Source organism: Myotis davidii, unplaced genomic scaffold (assembly GCF_000327345.1).
Source record: "Myotis davidii unplaced genomic scaffold, ASM32734v1 scaffold1949, whole genome shotgun sequence".
NCBI classification, from domain to species: Eukaryota; Metazoa; Chordata; class Mammalia; order Chiroptera; family Vespertilionidae; genus Myotis; species Myotis davidii.
In genome coordinates this window covers 769,215-788,489 of record NW_006300366.1, presented here as the reverse complement: position 1 = coordinate 788,489, position 19,275 = coordinate 769,215, and the positions used below count along the sequence as shown (strand labels likewise).

The 19,275-nt window shown below is 42.2% G+C and overlaps 2 protein-coding genes across 7 annotated transcripts in view; one reads left to right on the top strand and one right to left on the bottom strand.

Annotated features, from left to right (window-relative positions):
- Positions 1 to 738: 738 nt before the first annotated feature.
- On the bottom strand, positions 739 to 5,722 carry LOC102752631 (chromosome unknown open reading frame, human C14orf119). 2 transcript variants are annotated; one of them, XM_006776781.2, is made up of 2 exons: positions 5,186 to 5,569; positions 739 to 1,893 (listed from the first exon to the last, which is right to left on the bottom strand). In XM_006776781.2, exons 1-2 carry the CDS (start codon positions 5,485 to 5,487, stop codon positions 1,467 to 1,469), a joined length of 729 nt encoding a protein of 242 aa, XP_006776844.1. In that variant the 5' UTR covers positions 5,488 to 5,569; the 3' UTR covers positions 739 to 1,466. The 2 variants fall into 2 exon arrangements, with proteins under 2 accessions (XP_006776844.1, XP_015427957.1); XM_015572471.1 differs by lacking the exon at positions 5,186 to 5,569 and adding an exon at positions 5,646 to 5,722 and having other exon boundaries at positions 740 to 1,893.
- Positions 5,191 to 19,275, top strand: part of ACIN1 (apoptotic chromatin condensation inducer 1) — a 36,566-nt gene continuing 22,481 nt past the window's right edge. For 2 of the 5 annotated variants that reach the window (XM_006776785.2, XM_006776783.2), the window contains exons 1-4: positions 5,501 to 5,830; positions 7,245 to 7,310; positions 9,479 to 9,590; positions 10,000 to 10,119. In XM_006776785.2, coding sequence (XP_006776848.1) covers positions 5,519 to 5,830; positions 7,245 to 7,310; positions 9,479 to 9,590; positions 10,000 to 10,119 — 610 coding nt within the window. In that variant the 5' untranslated portion in view covers positions 5,501 to 5,518. Of the gene's footprint in view, positions 5,831 to 6,239; positions 6,424 to 7,244; positions 7,311 to 9,478; positions 9,591 to 9,999; positions 10,120 to 19,275 lie in introns of those variants that run through there. The other 3 variants (XM_006776782.1, XM_015572470.1, XM_006776784.1) reach the window with 3 other exon arrangements.

Genomic DNA, 19,275 nt, shown 5'->3' with positions numbered 1-19,275 from the left:
TATCTCTGGCCTATCATTATAGGACACCCCTCCCATCATGATAGTGGAGTTCCCCCATCTCTAGGACATAGGGATCCTACCACCCCTTTTTTTAAGCACTATCCAGGCACCAGGTCTAACTACCTAAACACCAGTTTAGCCAACCTTCCCCTTAAGCCACTTCCCTGTCAAGTTAAGTCTCCTTCCAACAATCTAAGATGCTGAAGACTTGGATATTGGTCATATTCCTATTTTCAGGTTCTGTAGTCACTCTTATTTTCTGTTTAGTTTACTGTTTGCATAAAGCAGGGTTTTATGAGCTCTATGTATAATAAAGGTAAAGCCCTTCACCTCCTCAGCCTAGGCATTATTCCAAGCCAAATATTACTTTTGTTCCTAGGTTCCTGGTTACCTCGGGTCATAATTCCTCCATGACCCACCTAGGTTTGTCAGTAGTGCTCTGCCTAATGCTGCTTATCCTGGTGGGTGCACTGGGAACCGTGGCCTATCAGAAACGAGCTACTCTTCAGGTGGGACCATCTGCCCCTTACCATTCATCAGCGCTCCAAAGCCCAAGGGGCTCATTTGGAGGAATAAGGGAGGTGTGATGTTACCCAGAGCATGATGAGGGCAGGACAGATTATTTCTTGGAAGACAACTGGATGGGAGTCAATCTGCTAGCTACACTTAAGTTCTACTTTTCTCAGAATGCCTCTTTTCATACTGGGTTTGCAATGAAAAAACAGGTAGGGACTTATGATTCCAAAGATTCATTCTTTATTTTGATACAAAAAAATAAACCCTTCAACCTCTAAAGAATGTCACTTTTTTTTCATATTGTTATAGAGCAAACTTACAGAATATCTTCTAACAGCTCCAAGGATATCACATATGCTTTTGGAAAAAGTCATTACTATTTGGATTCAAACACACATCAGTGTGGAGGAAGGAATAATTATCTCCCTCTTCTGATTTTTCCATAATTTTTTCTAAATCGTCACAGGAAAAGCTAGTGGTTAGGATGTCACATAATTATGCCTGAATCGGCTAAGGGAGGTGAAACCAGACATCTGAATCCAGCTAAATATAAAAACGTGACCTTTTATTGCTCTTCTCTCCTGCTTCTGGAGTAGGAAGGTTCTACTCTATATCCCCATGGGCCAGCAGTAGGCTTGAGTTATGTGTAGGTGCCTTTTGGTTATAGTTGCAAAAGAAGCCATTAAATTCTTGAAGGTTTGACATCTCCTGGAAAAAAGTAAGCTAGAGGCAGACTGCTACTCTGGATTTGCTTAAATGGAAAACATTTACACTAGTCCAGCGGATGTGCTGTCAACATTGAAATAACCAGGCCCGTACTAGTCAGCAAGCTCAGTCAGTGAATCAGGATACCATCCCCAGACCTTTAAGTGGCACATCTGAAGTTCTCACTGTAGAGTTGTGGCTTCGGCTCCATCAACTATGGTTGTCTTCTTTGACTTTAATGCCTATCAGTCTTTACCAGCTGTAGCAGCCACTGCTTGGTAAAACTTTGCCACGAAGTCTGGCTCACTGACCTCCAGCTGCCTGACAAATTCATTGCGCTCCTCCTCAGCCCAACCTCGAAACCACTGATCCCAAAGACGTAGTTGGCACTCAAAGATACAAGGTGGTCGGTTGGCTCCAGACACACTAAGCTGCTCCAGACCTTCTAGCAATGGCTGTAATTTTCCTGGCACTGCTTTAGTTACAAGGTCTTGTAGGAAACGTTCACGCTGGGGACCTGACCAACTGGCAAACCAGTGAAGAATACACTTCATTTCCTGGGAAGTGATGTAAGACATTAGGGGAAGGGAAGAGTTAATAGAATTGCCTGGCACTGAGGGTAAAAGAGAAGAGAAGGATAGCTGCATTGAAGATGATGATTCCAGTGGCATCCTGAAACATAGAAGCAGTTATATACTCTTTAGAGAGATCAACCAAAATATAACTTCCCAACAACAAGGAATCTTATCACATCCCATCAGCATTTAAAAGAAAATTACTTTGCCTGGCCGGCATAGCTCAATGGTTGAGCATTGACCTATGAATCAGGAGGTTATGGTTTGATTCCTGGTCAGGGCACATGCCCAGGTCGCAGACTCAATCCCCAATATAGGGGGTGCAGGAGGCAGCCAATCAGTAATTTTCTCTCACCAATGATGTTTCTATCTCTCCCGCTCCTTTTCTCTCTGAAATCAGTAAAAATATATTTTTTAAAAAATTACTTTTCACCAATTCAATTTACCAGGAAACAGGGTCCTTTATTTCAGTTGTTATCCAACGACTTTAGAGAAATTTTCCGAGAATAATTTCATTTTATATTTGCCAACCTTCCTCTCTTTTTCAAACCTATTACCCTCCCTAACCACGTTTCCCTCCATCATCCTTATAATCTAAAAATAACCAACACTTTTTCAAATGACCAAAAAATTTTTTTAAAATATATATATTTTTTTATTTCAGAGAGGAAGGGAGATTGAATTCACAATCCAGGCATAAGCCCTGACCGGGAATCAAACCATGACCTCCTGATTCATAGGTCAATGCTCAACCACTGAGCCACACTGGCTGGGCAAGTGACCAAAATTTTTGGACTAAATTCTATTTCATGCATAAGCATGTCTCCCGTTTATTAGACTATAGCAATGAAAAAAAAAAAACAGCCTTGTACAGAACTGTGAAAATGCCAAGGGTGAGGGTAGTTTACAGTTTTACTGTAGGATAAATATATATTTTCTCAAAAAAACCTCTTTTCCTTTGGCCATATCAACTCTCAGTTTAGATAATTAAAAATCACTTCTTCACTTCTCCAAGATGTTTGATGCTATCATGACCAACATCTGGCCATTTTTCCTGAATGACATCAATTATGTCATCTGTAAAGTCTCCTTGAATGATGATTTCATCCTCTTGTTTTTTTGTTTTGTTTTTTGTTTTTTTAAATATATTTTATTGATTTTTTACAGAGAGGAAGGGAGAGGGACAGAGAGTTAGAAACATCGATGAGAGAGAAACATCGATCAGCTGCCTCCTGCACATTCCCTACTGGGGATGTGCCCGCAAGCAAGGTACATGCCCTTGACCGGAATCGAACCTGGGACCCTTCAGTCCGCAGGCTGACGCTCTCTCCACTGAGCCAAACCGGTTAGGGCTCTCTTGTTACTTTGGCACCACAGGAGAATTTTTGAGGGAAAAAAGATATTTGTGCTTCTTTAAGATTAATTTGAAAAGTTGCAAGGCCAAATACTCTTGTTACATACATCTCCTTTGCTCTGGGAATTGTGGCTATGGTAACCTTGAGTTATGTGTAGGTGCCTTTTGGTTTTGTTTGACCCCTTCCACATTAAATTCTTGAGGGTTTGACATCTCCTGGAAAGAAGTAAGCTAGAGGCAGACTGCTACCTTTCCCTGCTGTTCCTTGACCCTCAGTAATTCCAGCTTCTCCAATACATTTCTTGCTCATTTTCTCCTGCCTATTCCTATGTTTCAGACTGAGTAAAGGCAAAAAAAAAACAATTATTAATGCTGGTCTATCACGTCTTCCCTAAATGAAAATAAAAGGAACCTATTTTTTAATCAAGTACATGCAGCTGGTCCGGGAGGAGATACTAATCATTCCAGCAATATCAACAGTGAAGGGGGGAAAAAACATTATATAACATTTATCTATTTATATAAAGGGCTAAGCGACCATCCAACTGGTCACTAGGTATGACGTGCACTGACCACCAGGGGGCAGATGCTCAACACAGGAGCTGCCGAGCTGTGGTCACTTGGCAGTGGCAGTTGTGGGGTTATGCACCCTGGAACGAGAGAGGAGAGAGCCTGATTCTGGGAATGTCACCTGAGAACTGCCTTCTTGCAATTCTGGGACCCCTTGGGCCAAGGGACTCCACCTGCCAGAGGGACCCCAATCACTCCACAGATGCCCATCGAGTTGAGGTGCTGTCCTAGGTGTGGCCAGCTGTGGAGTAACCAAGGGAGGTTGGCTCCAGGGCGTGTTCGGCCCGTCCCACCCTGCCAGACAGCTTCTAATTAATTTCCTTTCAATGTGCACAAATCCGTGCACATGGGGCACTAATACATACACACACACACACACGCACACACCTCCTTTGCAATATGCATATAACTTCTAAAATATGCCAAGAATTTCATAACATCCATTTCTTCCTTATACTTTCTGTAAAGCACCAGGAAAAAATTAACGAGCAGAATAAGTGATGGGCGCCTGGCCCAAAATAAGATAAAAGAGTAAGATAAACAAGAGAATAACCTGTTTATATAAGGCTGAAAAAAGTCTAATTGGTTTGGTGGCTTAAGGATTGAACAGTGTTACTACACTGCTGTAGATGACAATTCATGTCTTTGAAAATTTGTCCTTAATGTTTAATATAATACCTATTGAGCCCAGGGGAGGCAGCTCAGTTGGTTGTAGCATCCTCCCATGGCAGATTCGATTCCTGGTCACCACACAGGTTACAGGTTCAATCCCTGGTCAGAACACGCTTGGGAAGCAACCTATCGATGTTTGTTTCTCTTTCTCTCCCTTCCTCTTTCTAAAATCAAATTTTAAAAAGTTGATATAATACCTATTGATGCCCTGACACTGATTTGTATCACTAATGCAACTAGGTCAGCCAACCTGAATAGTTTCCAAGGCCCATAATTGAATCTCCAACAATGAAAACCTTAAACTACTATTGTATATGAGCTATTTTACTGTTTGTATTTCTTCTACTGAAAATTGGATTATTTGCAGTGAGAAAGAAAGGAACCCCCGAGCAATAACATCAGTTCAGTACCAAAACAGTCCTGAGAAAGGCTGTCTTTTTTCAGTGGCCTTAACAGGAAGCAATTCCTCAGAAAGGAACTTTACTCTCCTTTCCGGGGAAAGGGAGAACTTTTCCCAAGTCTTGGCTTCCATGGCAAACTCAAGTTCAGTGATCATGAATTACTTCAATCTGAGTCCGAAGACACGGTGCTGCCACTTGCCCACTTTGGAGGCCACCAAGCCTGGCATTTCGAAGTATGAAAGAACATCGTAGCCTTAGATGGGAGTGGTGGGGATTTAATAGGATGGGAGGCGGCAACTGTTTCCGTAGAAGAGCGGGAGACTTGCCCTACGAGGGTGACCCGCAAACACCGAGTCTCACCCAGCCCAGGGAGGGGTTTCTACCCCGCTTACCTCCCCTTTCCTCTCACAGGGCACCGAGAGACCATCAGAGTACTTAGGCTCCAACTATCGCCACCGCTTCCATGTTTCCTGAAAACCCTAAGCAGGGCCAGCCAGGCAGCCCACGCACTTCCGGTCCCGGACCAGCTCCAAACACCCAAGCGCCTCAGCGCCTCAGCTTTAGGTCCGAAGAGAGCCGAATGATTCCGATCATGGTTATGCCAAAGTCGAGGGCTTCCGAATAGATTCGATTCAAAGCCTCGGTGAAACGGAGATAACCGAGTTCTAAAAGCAGGGCGAGGGAGGGGGAGCATCTAGGAGGATGGAGAGAACCGATTGGTGCCGATGTGGAGACGGAAATACCCGAGCAGTTCCGGAGGAACCCGGAGAGTTCTGAGTGGTAATCGAGGGGTTGACTACAGCAGTGGGCGGGGTCAGATCGGTACGTTCGAAGGGCGTTGGCGGAAATTACCGAAGATGCCCGAAGCCGTCGGGACGGACCCGAGTACCTCACGCAAGATGGCGGATCTGGAGGAGGTGACTCTGGACGGGAAGCCTCTTCAGGCGCTACGGGTGACCGACCTGAAGGCCGCACTGGAACAACGAGGCCTAGCCAAGAGTGGGCAGAAGAGTGCCCTGGTCAAGCGGCTCAAAGGGGTGAGGAGACGGCTTTGCCGGGGTGTCGGAGGGGAGCGGACCCGGTAGAGACGAGTCTCTGCCGCGGCGCAGGCGCAGTGTCCGGGCTCGGCGCGAGCTCGCTCAGGCCGCCAGCGCGAACCTCCGGAGCCGCGCGCACGGTGGTTGGCGAGGCTCGCATTGAAATTGAGATAGCGCCGGTTCCCGCCTTAACGGCAGCGGCGCGAGCCCAAAATGGGAGGGTGCGCGCTACTCTCCCGGAGTGTCTTAAGCTCCTTCCTCCTTCCCCCACCCGCTCCTTGTTTGTGTCTGTGGTTTCGGCGCATGCGCTGCAGAAGGAGTTAAATCCCACTACAACCACCGGCGTTGCTGGCTTGAGGGGGGGGCGGGTTGGGCTGGGTCGGAGTTAGGGGTATAGTTGGGCGGAGGGGTTGATGGGCTTGGTACCGGTATCCAGAATAATAGGATTGGAGTAGAGTAAAAGTGTCTCTTTATATTAGGTGAGGTGAAGAGAGTCCTTAATTTGAAGGGACATGGTTAGAGAGGGGTGTATAATTAATAGGGCATTCAAAAGCAATTTGAGTAGGTTGGAGTTCGGTGAATGTTGGTAAGAGGTGAGGCAGGTTGGTATATGTTGGGGATTTTGAATCGGTTTGAGTAAGTTGGGGTGGGATCATCATGCGGTGGATGGGTGGATTGGTGTGTATAGGTTTGTGTGAATGGAGGGAAGGTGAGGATGTCTTGGTTTTAATTAGGGTTAATTAGGATATGTGGTGGGTAGTATTAGGGCTGGGTTGGCTCAAGGGTTAAGTTGGCAGACCGTTGCTTATACACAAGCTGACATTTCTTGTGCGCGCGGGTGTGTGTGTGTGTTGGGTTAGAGCACAGTTTACAGAGTCTGAGCTCATTCTGTTCTGTAGCCTCCTTTTTGAAAATGTTTAAACTTGATAAATCTACGTGTCACTCTTTTGAAAAGAATCTCGAGTAGATCTAGTCCTGGGGAACTGTTTGACGTAGTAATTCAACCAGCCCACAGCCAGTAGCCCCATGTTGGTTTCATGTGTTTGAAGCTGATTTGAGTATTTGAAGTAATTTTACCAGATTTAGAAGGAGCCCTAGTCAGAAGTGCAGAAGGTAATAAATAGGGATTATAGCACTGGTTCTGTCACTGATTTTGTTACATAGCCAAGTCCCTGATTGTCTCTTGTGTGCCTACATTTTACCTCTGTACATTTGGGAGCAGTAACCATGGCTACCTTTAAGGGTCTTCTGAAGATAAATGAGAACAGTATTAGTGAAAGGCTTTAGGTCCCTGGAAGGTACAGTTTAAGTGTGTATGGTTAGTCGTTGCACTTAATGAAGAGATTGAGGGAGGGGTGGGTTTTTGTTTTTTCTTCTTCTCTGTTTTCTGACTTTTTGCCCTTTTCTATACCAGGCTCTAATGCTAGAAAATTTACAGAAACACTCAACGCCCCATGCTGCATTTCAGCCAAATTCCCAGGTAAGGAAGAAGGTTCATTAGATGGGGTAGGCTCTTTGGATGCACAGATACATGGAAGGACACGATGTATATTTGATGCTTAATTCCTTACCAATATTTCCTAAGTTCCCTGAGTTGGAAATGTTCTCAGACCAGGGCAGTTGAATTCTAATAAAGAATTCAAGAACAGAATCAGAGGAGCTGTTAGTTGATTTCTGATACTTGAAATGGTGTGTGCAGAAAAAATGTGGCTCCAACTGATTAAGCGTTGTACTGGGATCTGAAGTCATTTATTTGCCATTGATTTGGGGAAAATAGTGGTCTTTGAATGTAGATATAATGTAAGGAAAATGCTTGGCTAAGATTTTCCAAGAATTCAATCTTTTGGAAATCATCCACCATTAAAAGTGTTAATACTAACCATAAAGTTACTCCTAAACATTATTAATTGCTCTGTTACTTAGGGCAAGATAATTAACCTTTGAAAGCCTTGGTTTCCTCAACTTCCCTGTGTATAAGATAAAGAGGTTGAACTAGACCCATAGCACTGTAACTGCTCTGCTGGGGTTTTGTGGAGCTGCTTTTTGAGGGCTTCCGAGGGAAGATACCTTTTCCCAAGTAAGGAGAGATTCACACTCCCCTCTTAAACTAGATTAGATCTATTTTTATCTGGTTTGTATATTGAGTTTTTGCATAAGATTTTTTTAGAAGAAATCATCCCACAGTTTAAAAAAACAACAACCTTGAAAGCTAATATTTTAGCTCTGTCTTAGACTGTATGATCTTTTAATATTCTTTTCCATTTTAAAATCTCATCATTGTAGTGTGTCATGCACTTAAAGGAAAAATCCAGATCTTTGTTATTGCAGTGGTGTGCAGCTCCAGTACTAGATGAAGTCCCAAGATACTCTGGAAAAATTCTTACTCCCTTGTTATCACCTCATTAAGCTGTCTTATAATATAGCCTGTTCACAGAGATTTAGTTAAGCATAAGACACTGCATAAGTTAATCAGTTTATGATTATATTCCTTTTGCGTTTTAGTCTTTGAAGCTTTGCTTTTATTAATTTTTGCAGTAAATACATATAGTCTCTAATACATGCAACCCACACTTCATCAATGTTCATTGAGTACCAAGAAACTCATCTTACTTTAGGTGAAAGCAAACATTTACTATGCTTAGGAAAGATGACTAGTAACATAGAACATATTTAGTTTTTTTTTTTCCTTTTCCTGGAGTTCTAAAAGCATTTGTCAAGCAAGAAGGCTCTTGGGTGGAGGACTTGTGGAGAGAAAGCTGAAGGGCAGAAGAGTGATGTGGGAGTCTGTGTTGCAAAAAAAAGTATGGGAAGGATTAAGCGACTGCATTTTAAATATTGTTACCAAGTATTATCACCCAAAGAAAGTGGAGTTAGAACCCTGTCTAAAGCTGAATGGATATCCCTTTATGTAGTCTCTTGCTTTCATATTTTTTAAGTACTATACTTGAATTTTGGAGATGTTTGTTAAACTGTTCCCTAGATAGGTAGAGCTTGGTCTTTTGTTAACAATAAAAGATGAAATAGTATGACCTAGTATTTTCCCCTTTTATTTCTTGATATTACTAAAAAAATTAGATTATTTTTAGATACTATTTCCTATTATCTAAAAATTCAGATTAAAAGACATTTTACAGGAATTTTTATTACTTTTAAGTTGTGCATCGCTTTTTGGATGGGAACTGAATATTTGAAATAAGAAATTATGGCCCTAACTGGTTTGGCTCAGTGGATAGAGTGTCGGCCTACGGACTCAAGGGTCCCAGGTTCGATTCCGGTCAAGGGCATGTACCTGGGTTGCGGGCACATCCCCAGTGGGAGATGTGCAGGAGGCAGCTGGTCCCTCTGTAAAAAAATCAATAAAATATATATACTTAAAAATATATATATATACTTAAATATATGTATATATACTTAAAAAATAAAATAAGAAATTATGTGCCGTTCCTCTTTTTGCCATTTTATGTGAATCATGGGACCGTTTATTTTGATCTTCAACATAAAAGTCGCTTAAAAAGAAGCCGTCCAACATTTTAATCATCTTTCTTGAGTCCAGATATAAGGGATAGACCTTTGCTCCATGGAATTTTCTTCCTTGCATTTTCCTAGTTTGCTTTCCTAGACTTTTTTTTTTTCATGTCCTCAATACAGATTGGCGAGGAAATGAGCCAGAACAGTTTCATAAAGCAGTATCTGGAAAAGCAGCAGGAGCTACTTAGGCAGCGTCTGGAACGTGAAGCTCGAGAAGCTGCAGAACTTGAAGGTAAGCCCAGACTGTCACTTCTTACAAGGAGTTCTTCATTCTTGTTCCTGTAACTGAGTAGATGGGCCTGTTTAACTAGGCAATTTCAGGAATAAGTCAGCCTAAGACTATTTTATTTGCTTTGGTAGTTTATGCCAAGTGAGTTACTATTTACCTTTTGTCAGGGAAGAAGACAATTTGACTATCTTACTAGAAAAGGATTCCTGCCAACAGGAAGAGTAATAAGTAAATTAAGGCACCCTTTTAGATGAGGAAGAGCTTAATCCTAGGGAGTTTTTCTCTATGTAAAGCACTCTTTTTAGTATATACTCTATCCATGACTTTGCCTGATCTCCTTCACTCCTTTACATATTCCCACATGCTGAGCGCTTCACTCCCTCCCTGCCCCGACCCAATCTGTACTTTGCAGAAGCTTCAGCTGAGTCGGAGGACGAGATGATCCATCCTGAGGGAGTGGCTTCCCTGCTGCCTCCTGACTTTCAGAGCAGCCTGGAGAGACCAGAGCTGGAGCTCAGCAGACATTCGCCCAGTACGTATCTCCCTCCCCACTGCGCAATTTTGTCAATCCTGCGTAGTTGGTGGGGGGAGGTAGTTACACCTCCTTTCATTCTAAGCCTCCATTAAAGTCCCAGGGAAACTCTGTGACTTGATAGTTGACATGTTTTTCATGGAAATTATGTCCTTTTTGAAGTCTGCTTTCACCTCTGTTGTGTTAACCGCTCAGAATGTTTTGTATGGTGGTATGATTTTTCTTCTCATCTCTACCTCTTTAACCTTTTCTACCTCTGAATTTAGCAACAGTCACGACTTTCTTTTACCTCTTTATCAATTATATATATTTTGAGTTGCACATCCAGTCATCCCCTCAAAGGGCATCTGCTGCAGTTTATTAATTCATAATTGTTATTGAACACCTGTTTACACCAGGCATGTACAAGGCACCAGGAATATAGGAGAGAAATATAAGTCTCTGCCCTAATGAAATCTATAGTCTAGTGAGAAGATGGGCATAACCAAATTATTACATAATTAATTACAATTGTGCTTTGTGCTATGAAAGTCAGTGCAGAGTATTACGTGAGCTCTAACCCACTGTGTGGACTAGGTTCGGGCAAGATTAAATTTTTCACATTATTAAGCACTTACTTTTGCATAGTATCTCAAGCAAAAGTCTGTAAATTCAGCCTTTGTTTGCTAGGAACTACCTATCTAAAACAGTATCCTTTTATTTATTTTTTTATTTATTTAAATGTATTTTTTATTGATTTCAGAGAGGAAGGGAGAGGGAGATAAAAACATCAATAATGAGTAAGAATCATTGATCACTGCCTCCTGCACGCCCCCTACTGGTGATCGAGCCCACAACTTGGGCATGTGTCCTAACCAGGAATCAAACCTGGTTCGTAGATCGACACTCAACCTCTCAGCCACACTGATTGGGCTAAGACGGTGGTCGGCAAACTCATTAGTCAACAGAACCAAATATCAACAGTACTTCTTCAAAATAGACTCGCCCAGGCCAAAAACCGACCTCTGCACATGGTCCACGAAGTTTCAATCGCACTGTACATGCGCGCCTACACGTGGTATTTTGTGGAAAAGAGCCACACTCAAGGGGCCAAAGAGCCGCATGTGGCTCACGAGCTGCAGTTTGCCCACCACTGGGCTAAGACAATATCCTTTTAGGAGAATATGTATATAAGATGTGTGTACAGTAGATAGCTATATTAAACCAATGTGTAAATTAACAAGTATTTTGAATCATTATTAATGTTATTGTTTTGAATCATTAACCATATCAGTGGTCTTGGGGAAGGTGATAATTTCATATTTAACATTTTTGAAATGTTTGAAAGTTGCTGGCTCTTTTGATTAATATAGAATTTCTTCCTGAAAATAGATTTTTAGGAGGTATTTAACGATTGGAGAAAAATATATTTTTTAAGAGACTTCTTTTCTCCTCATATATAAAAGTAGCAGACCCTCAATTGATCTATTTCACTCTTAGCACTCTTTTTTTCTTAATTGTAAAGCCAAGAGGAAGAGGAAAACTTGTAAATTAGTTGTCAGTGTTTCTTAAATAAAAGTCACTCAAAATATTTACTGAATTTCTGCTACATACATATCTCCATATGTGTATGGGGAGTGAGCACATTTGTAAAATCTAGGGAGAGAAAAGATAATTGCACATAAAATTAACACTAGAATATGATATGTCAGGTTTTTAAGTGACATATAAGTAATACAAACACATGTACCATACGAATTCAAGAGTAAAAGCCTTCTGAGGACTGGATTAGAGAGAGCCTCATGAAGGTGAGGATTTGAGCTAAGCCTTAAAAATGGGTAAGGTTTGAATTGGCACAGAGGACTTAGGGTATTTTTAGGAGGGAACAAAGATATAGAGATAGGGATGATTGTGATATCTTCAAAAGAGAGGTATCAAACGAATTTAGCCAATGTAAAGTATTCTTTCATATTCAAGAACAGAGAAACAATTTTTTTTAAATATATTTTATTGATTTTTTACAGAGAGGAAGGGAGAGAGATAGAGAGTTAGAAACATCGATGAGAGAGAAACATCGATCAGCTGCCTCCTGCACATCTCCCACTGAGGATGTGCCCACAACCAAGGTACATGCCCTTGACCAGAATCGAACCCAGGACCTTTCAGTCCTCAGGCTGACGCTCTATCCACTGAGCCAAACCAGTTTCGGCAAGAATAGAGAAACAATTTAAATGGTAGATTGGGATGATATTGCAGAAGGCTTTGAATATCAAGCGAATGTGTATGAGCGTTTTTATTCTAAAGGTAATGGGGGAACCATTGAAAATTCTTGATAGGAACATGATTTGATAAGGAACTCATTTTTTAAGAACTATATTTTTATTGATTTTCAGAGAGGAAGAGAGAGATAGAAACATCAATGATGAAAGAGAATCATGGATTGGCTACCTCCTGCACGCCCCCCACTGGGGATCAAGCCAGCAACCCGGGCATATGCCCTTGACTGGAATCAAACCCGGGACCCTTCAGTCCCCAGGCTGATGCTCTATGGCATAGAGTCTATGCACTGATCAATGTTTCTCTCTCTCTGAAACCAGTTAAAACAAAGCAAAACAACCTGGCTGGTGTAGCTTAGCAGTTGAGCCTCGATCCAAGAACCAAGAGGTCATGGGTTTGATCCCTGGTCAGGGCACTTCCCTAGAAGGGGGTGCATAGAGTCTATGCACTGAGCCAAACTAGCTAGGGTAGGATCTCATTTTAAGAAAAAAACCTGTCTCAGTTTGAATATAATTTGAGCCCTAGCTGGTTTTGCTACGTGGTTAAAGTATCAGCCTGTGAACTGAAGGGTCTTGGATTCTATTCTGCTCAAGGGCACATACCTTGGGATGGTTGCATACAGGGATGGTTGCAAACTCCATCCCTGGCTCCCGTCGGGGTACATGTGGGAGACAACCAATCAATGTGTCTGATGTGTGTCTCTCTCATCGATGTTTCTATCTCTCCCAGTCCCTTCCACTGTCTCTTAAAAAAAAATTCAGTGGCCCAGCTGGCATGACGCAGTGTTTGAGTGTCATTCTATGAACCAGGTGGTCATGGTTCAATTCCCTGTCAGGGTACATACCTGGACTGCAGGCTCAATCCCCAGTATGGGGTATGCAGGAGGCAGCCAATCAGTGATTCTCTCTCATCATTGACGTTTATATCTCTCTCTCCCCCTCCCTCTCTAAAATCAATTTTAAAAAATTTTTTTAACCAATGGAAAAAAATATCGAGTAAGGATTAACAAAAACAGCTGGAATTTGAAATGAATGTATCCTGACATAGAAATAAAGTTTCAAAAGCAAAGATGTAGAGTGAGTGTAGCTAGTCTCTTCAGTGCTTTATGTCATCAGCAGGACCCTGCCTGTGGCTGTCATTAATGGAAGGAGGAGTAAGGGACAGGTAAAAGAAAAGGCAAGAGAGAGGTGAAAAATAAAAGAGATGAAAGTAGTAATTGTAATAGAGTAAGGGAGAGGGATAGAGAGACAGAAACACCGATGAGAGAGGAATATCATTGATCAGCTGCCTCCCATATGCACCCCCTTCTAGGGAAGAGCCCTGACCAGGGATCAAACCCGTGACCTCTTGGTTCTTGTATCGAGGCTCAACTGCTAAGCTACACCAGCCAGTTGTTTTGCTTTGTTTTAATTGATTTCAGAGAGAGAAACATTGATCAGTTGCCTCCCTATGCACCCTGATTGAACATGCCCCCTATTGGTGCTCACAGTGACACTCCAACTAACTGAACCACACTGGCCAGGGCTAGTTTACTATTTTTAAGAATATGGATTCCTGCCCTGGCCGGTTTGGCTCACTGGATAGAGCGTCGGCCTGCGAACTGGAGGGTTCCGGGTTCGATTCCGGTCAAGGGCACATGCCTGGGTTGTGGGCTCTATCCCCGGTGGGGGACTTGCAGGAGGCAGCCAATCCATGATTCTCTCTCATCATGGATGTTTCTCTCTCTCCCTCCCTCTTCCTTCCTCTCTGAGGTCAATAAAAAAATATTAAAAAAAAAAGAAGAAGAAGAAGAATATGAATTCCTTGGCCCTACCCTGAGAAACTCAGGGAATGTGACTTCTGGGACTCTACATTTTTTTAAAGTCCTCTTATAGTTCTGTTGATTAATTTATGAATGACTAACTGAAAGAATAGTTTTTCAGTATTATATTTCATCAGGATCCTTGACTTATATTCTGGCAACCTCCAGTTTATGTGCTGTAGACAAAATTCCAAATAGAAAGGAAGAATCTATATATATAAAAGCCTAAGCAACTGGTCGACCAGTCACTATGATGTGCACTGACCACCAGGGAGCAGGCACTCAACACAGGAGCTTCCCCCCTGGTGGTCATTTCACTCCCATAGCGGGAGCGCCACTCAGCTGACGGATGGGCCCCAGACACAGTGCTCTCGGCTGGTGAGTGCCGCTGTGGCAGCGTGAGCCTCTCCTGATCTGGTCTGTTTAGGCACGAGCCCACCGCACGTGCAGTGGGGCCAGGATGAGCAGGAGTAGCAGGTGGCATTGGACTGCCGGTTTCAGCCCAATCCCCACAGGCCACACCAAGGAACCCCACCTGTGCACGAATTCGTGCACTAGGTCTCTAGTTCAGTGGTTGCCATCCTTTCGGACATCACAGACCACCCGTGGTTCACGGACCACTGGTTGGTGACCACTGCTCCAGAGGTTTCCTTAAACCAGCAGTCATCGCCCTGACCAGTTTGGCTCAGTGGCTAGAGCGTCGGCCTGTGGACTGAAGGGTCCCGGGTTCGATTCTGGTCAAGGGCATGTACCTTGGTTGCGGGCACATCCCCAGTGGGGAGTGTGCAGGAGGCAGCTGATCGGTGTTTCTCTCTCATCGATGTTTCTAGCTTTCTATCCCTCTCCCTTCCTCTCTGTAAAAAATCAATAAAACATATTTAAAAAAAAAAAAAAAAAACCAGCAGTCATCAACCTTTCAGACCTCACAGACCACCAGTGGTCCACCAGTGGTCCGCGCGCCACTGGTTGGCAACCGCTACTCTAGTTGGTTTATAAACTCCACCCTGGCTCTCCTTCTTGACTTTGTTTTTTGTTTTTTAATTTTATTGATTTTAGAGGGGAAAGGAGAGAGAGAGAGATAGAAACATCAATGATGAGAAAGAATCATTGATTGGCTGCCTCCTGCACATCCCACACTGGAGATCGAGTCCACAACCAGGCATATGCCCTGATGTGGAATCGAGCCATGACCTCCTGGTTCATAGGTCGATGCTCAACCACTGAGCCATACCAGCCAGGCGTCCTTCTTGACTTCTTAACTCTCCATCACTTTTATCAGATTTTCTAAGGTGTGGGGAGTCACTGTCCACCCTCCAATAGTCAGAATTTGTCTGGATTTCCTTAAAGATCATAACTGGGTATACAAAAATCCTTGTTAATTTCTTCAAAAAGAGCTTGATGTAGGAAAAGTAGGAAGAAAAGTTCCAAAATATTTTAAAATGAATATTTAGAATACAGGTTCTTTAACAAAGGGATAGTCCCAGGGGATTGTAGCCAGCCTTTGGCTTACAAAACATGTGGTGCTTACTCTTTTTCTCATATTAAATCTGGATGCTGTGGTTCTAGAGGAATGCTAGATAATCTTACTTATATAGCTACCATTACTCAGATTTAGGTTTGGCATCATTGCCTGGTCTCCATTCTCTTAATTCCTGCATTTTATTCCAACCTAAGGACACCCTTTGACCACAGGTTTTGCTGTGATCTTTAGCTACCTTACTTGGGTCCTGCAAATACTGCCCAGGGATTTGTTTTCTAGGATGAAGAAACTGCTTTCCAATATGACTCTTATATTCTTCTCCTTAATACATTCTACACTGACTAGCAGCTAGCAGCCATATTTTCCTTTCTCCTGAAAGCTTCTGGCTTTGGAATCTTGGAGATGTTAATAATTTACCCTGACTTGCTTTTCAGTTCCTGAAATACATTTATTAATCTGTTACCACTATTTTTATAAAATATATTTTATTGATTTTTTTACAGAGAGGAAAGGAGAGGTATAGAGAGTTAGAAACATCGATGAGAGAGAAACATTGATCAGCTGCCTCCTGCACACCTCCTATTGGGGATGTGCCCGCAGCCAAGGTACATGCCCTTGACCAGAATCGAACCTGTGACCCTTCAGTCCGCAGGCCGACGCTCTATTCACTGAGCCAAACCAGTTAGGGCAACCTGTTAGCACTATTAGCCCCACCTTTTGCTAAAGATGCTCAGTTTCTACACATTATTCACATCTGGTTTAGGACACTTATGTGACCATGTACTCATAATAGAAGATGGCAGCTTTCCCAGAAGCTTGTCTTCATCCTATCAGCTTTGTACAAAGAGATTCCTCATCTCTTATATTTTGTATTGCTTATTAAGCTCTTGTTGCTTGTCACATTTTTTACAACACAATGATGACCAAAACTTTCTGAACAGCCCTGCCCATTTTATCCTCATCTTTTTTTTTCTTCTATGTTTATATTGATTTCAGAGAGGAAGGGACAGAAAGAGAGAGATAGAAACATCAATGATGAGAGAATCACTGATCAACTACCTCCTGCATGCCCACACGGGATTGAGCCCACAACCCAGGGATGTTCGATTCTGACTGGGAATTGAACCGTGACCTCCTGGTTTATAGGTTGACACTCAACGCACTGAGCCAGGCTGGCTGGGCTACCTTCATCTTTTTGATGACTTACTACTCAAAGTGCTTCCCGAGGGGTCATCTAGAATCCTGTTGCTGCCATTTTACAGTATCAAAATAATATGATCCAATAGAATAGTATGCAGCTTACAATAGATGGAGAAAGAAGCTATTTGCTTGTATATACCTAACTTTAATACATTTATGTCTGGCCAACTTTGTACATACTGTCTCCCCCCCCACCCCGAAAATTATGTTTATTTAATCAGAGCATATATATATTTACTGAAAGCCTGTTATTAACCACAAAATATCTCTCATATGACTTTAAATATGTGCTTATAACTCTTGTTTATATATTGAAAATAAAAAATGTTTCTTACACCGAAACCGGTTTGGCTCAGTGGATAGAGCATCGGCCTGCGGACCGAAAGGTCCCGGGTTCGATTCCGGTCGAGGGCATGTACCTGGGTTGCGGGCACATCCCCAGTGGGGGATGTGCAGGAGGCGGCTGATCGATGTCTCTCTCTCTCATCGATATTTCTGACTCTCTATCTCTCTCCCTTCCTCTCTGTAAAAAATCAATAAAATATATATATTTTTAAAAATGTTTTTTACATAGAACTTGCAGTGATAAAAGTACTTGGGATGGCTAGGTCTATGAGTTTTAGCAGTTTATTGTATTTGAGGAGTATTTGAGAATTTCTATGTAGGTTTTCTATCCAGAGTTTAGGATTTTATTCTTTTTTTTTTAAATTGATCTCAGAGCCGAAACCGGTTTGGCTCAGTGGATAGAGTGTCGGCCTGCGGACTGAAGGGTCGCAGGTTCGAAAAAGTCAATAAAATATATTTTAAAAAAAAATTGATCTCAGAGTGCAAGAGAGAGGGAGAGAGAGAGAGAGATACATAAATGATGAGAGAGAATCATTGATTAGCTGCCTCCTGCACATCCCCCACCAGGGACCAAGCTTGCAAACTGGGCATGTGCCCCTGGCAAGAGTCAAACCCGGGACCCTTCAGTCCACAGGCCGACACTCTATCCACTGAGCCGAATCGACCAGGGCAGGATTTTATTCTTTTAAAAATGTTTTTTTGCCCACTGGTGTGGCTCAATGGTTGAGCATTGACTTATGAACCATTAGGTCAACGGTTTGATTCCCAGTCAGGAAATTATCTATGTATAAGCTTAAAATATCTGCAATTTAAAATTTTTAACTTTCCCTCCAACCTGATTAACTTTTTTTCTTTTTTTTAACTCTCGAGCACCTGGGTAATGGTTTTTGTTTTTGTTTTTTAGAGTAGTATTAGGTTCACAGCAAAATCAAGAGAAAGGTACAGCGAGTTCCCAGATGTCCTTTGCCCCACATATGCATAGCCTCCCCCACTATCAACATCCCCTCACCAGAGCAGTACACTTCTTAAAATTGATGCACCTATATTGACACATTATAATCACCCAAAGTCCATAGTTTATCTTCGGGTTCACTATTGATGTACATTCTCTGGGTTTCGACAAATATTAATGACCTGTATTCATCATTACAGTATCATACAGAATATTTTTGCTGCCCTAAAAATCCTCTGTGCTCTGCCTATTCATCTGTCCCACACCTACCTTTTTTTCCCCTTTTTATAAAACTATCAATAAATCTGTTCCTCTCCTTTATACTTGCAAAGGAGCTATGCTTAGGGGAAATATCTTTTTGTTTTATTAATTTTATAATTTAACCTATTCTGGTCATTTAATTATGAAATTATTACTGTAGCCGCTACATTATTTATTGGTTTCTTAGATTATTCTTTACATATTTACTAAAGAATCTGGCCTGTCACTGTATATCTTAACCATCAATCCTGTACACATACCCATAATGAAAGTCTTTATTCACTAACCCAGAGAAAAAATGGTGTATATGCAGAGATCTTGTTAATCAGGTGATCATGGAGTAAAGTTTTATAAAATATGTGCAGTCTTCTAGTTCATTTTAGATTGTTGAAACATAGAAATAAATCCTGCCCCTGGGTTAGAGCTCATACCATCTGCTTTATTTGCCGCCAGTTTAAATACTATTTATCCACAGTTACCATCCTTCATGAAATGTGAGAGAGTTTTTTCAGTTTTACATGGATTTATTATTTGGAATGACCTAGATTGGTAATTTCCAAGCATTCTTTTAATATAACTTACTTTTCCTTTAAAAAAATCTCACTTTGAGCTCCATATCTATACTAAAAAACCACAAAGGTGCTAATTGACCATACCTTCGCTATGCCCATCAGCCAATCAGAAGACTATGCAAATTAACCCAACAAAGATGGGCGTTAAATTTGCATATTGGCGGCAGGGCTGGACAGCGTCATCCGCCTCCTGCCCCGCCGCCATCCGGCCCTCCCACATGCAACCCGAGGTGGCCGGGCGGGACAGCAGTGATCTGCCAGCCCATCCGGCTGCCATTTGGGCCTGCCA

Bases quoted from the DNA above. Each gene is read 5' to 3' on its own strand.
- LOC102752631 (XM_006776781.2), bottom strand. From the start codon at position 5,487: ATGCTCCCCCTCCCTCGCCCTGCTTTTAGAACTCGGTTATCTCCGTTT. The intron at 1,894-5,185 runs GTAAGCGGGGTA...TCTATGTTTCAG, and splicing joins CCTGTGAGAGGAAAGGGGAG to GATGCCACTGGAATCATCAT.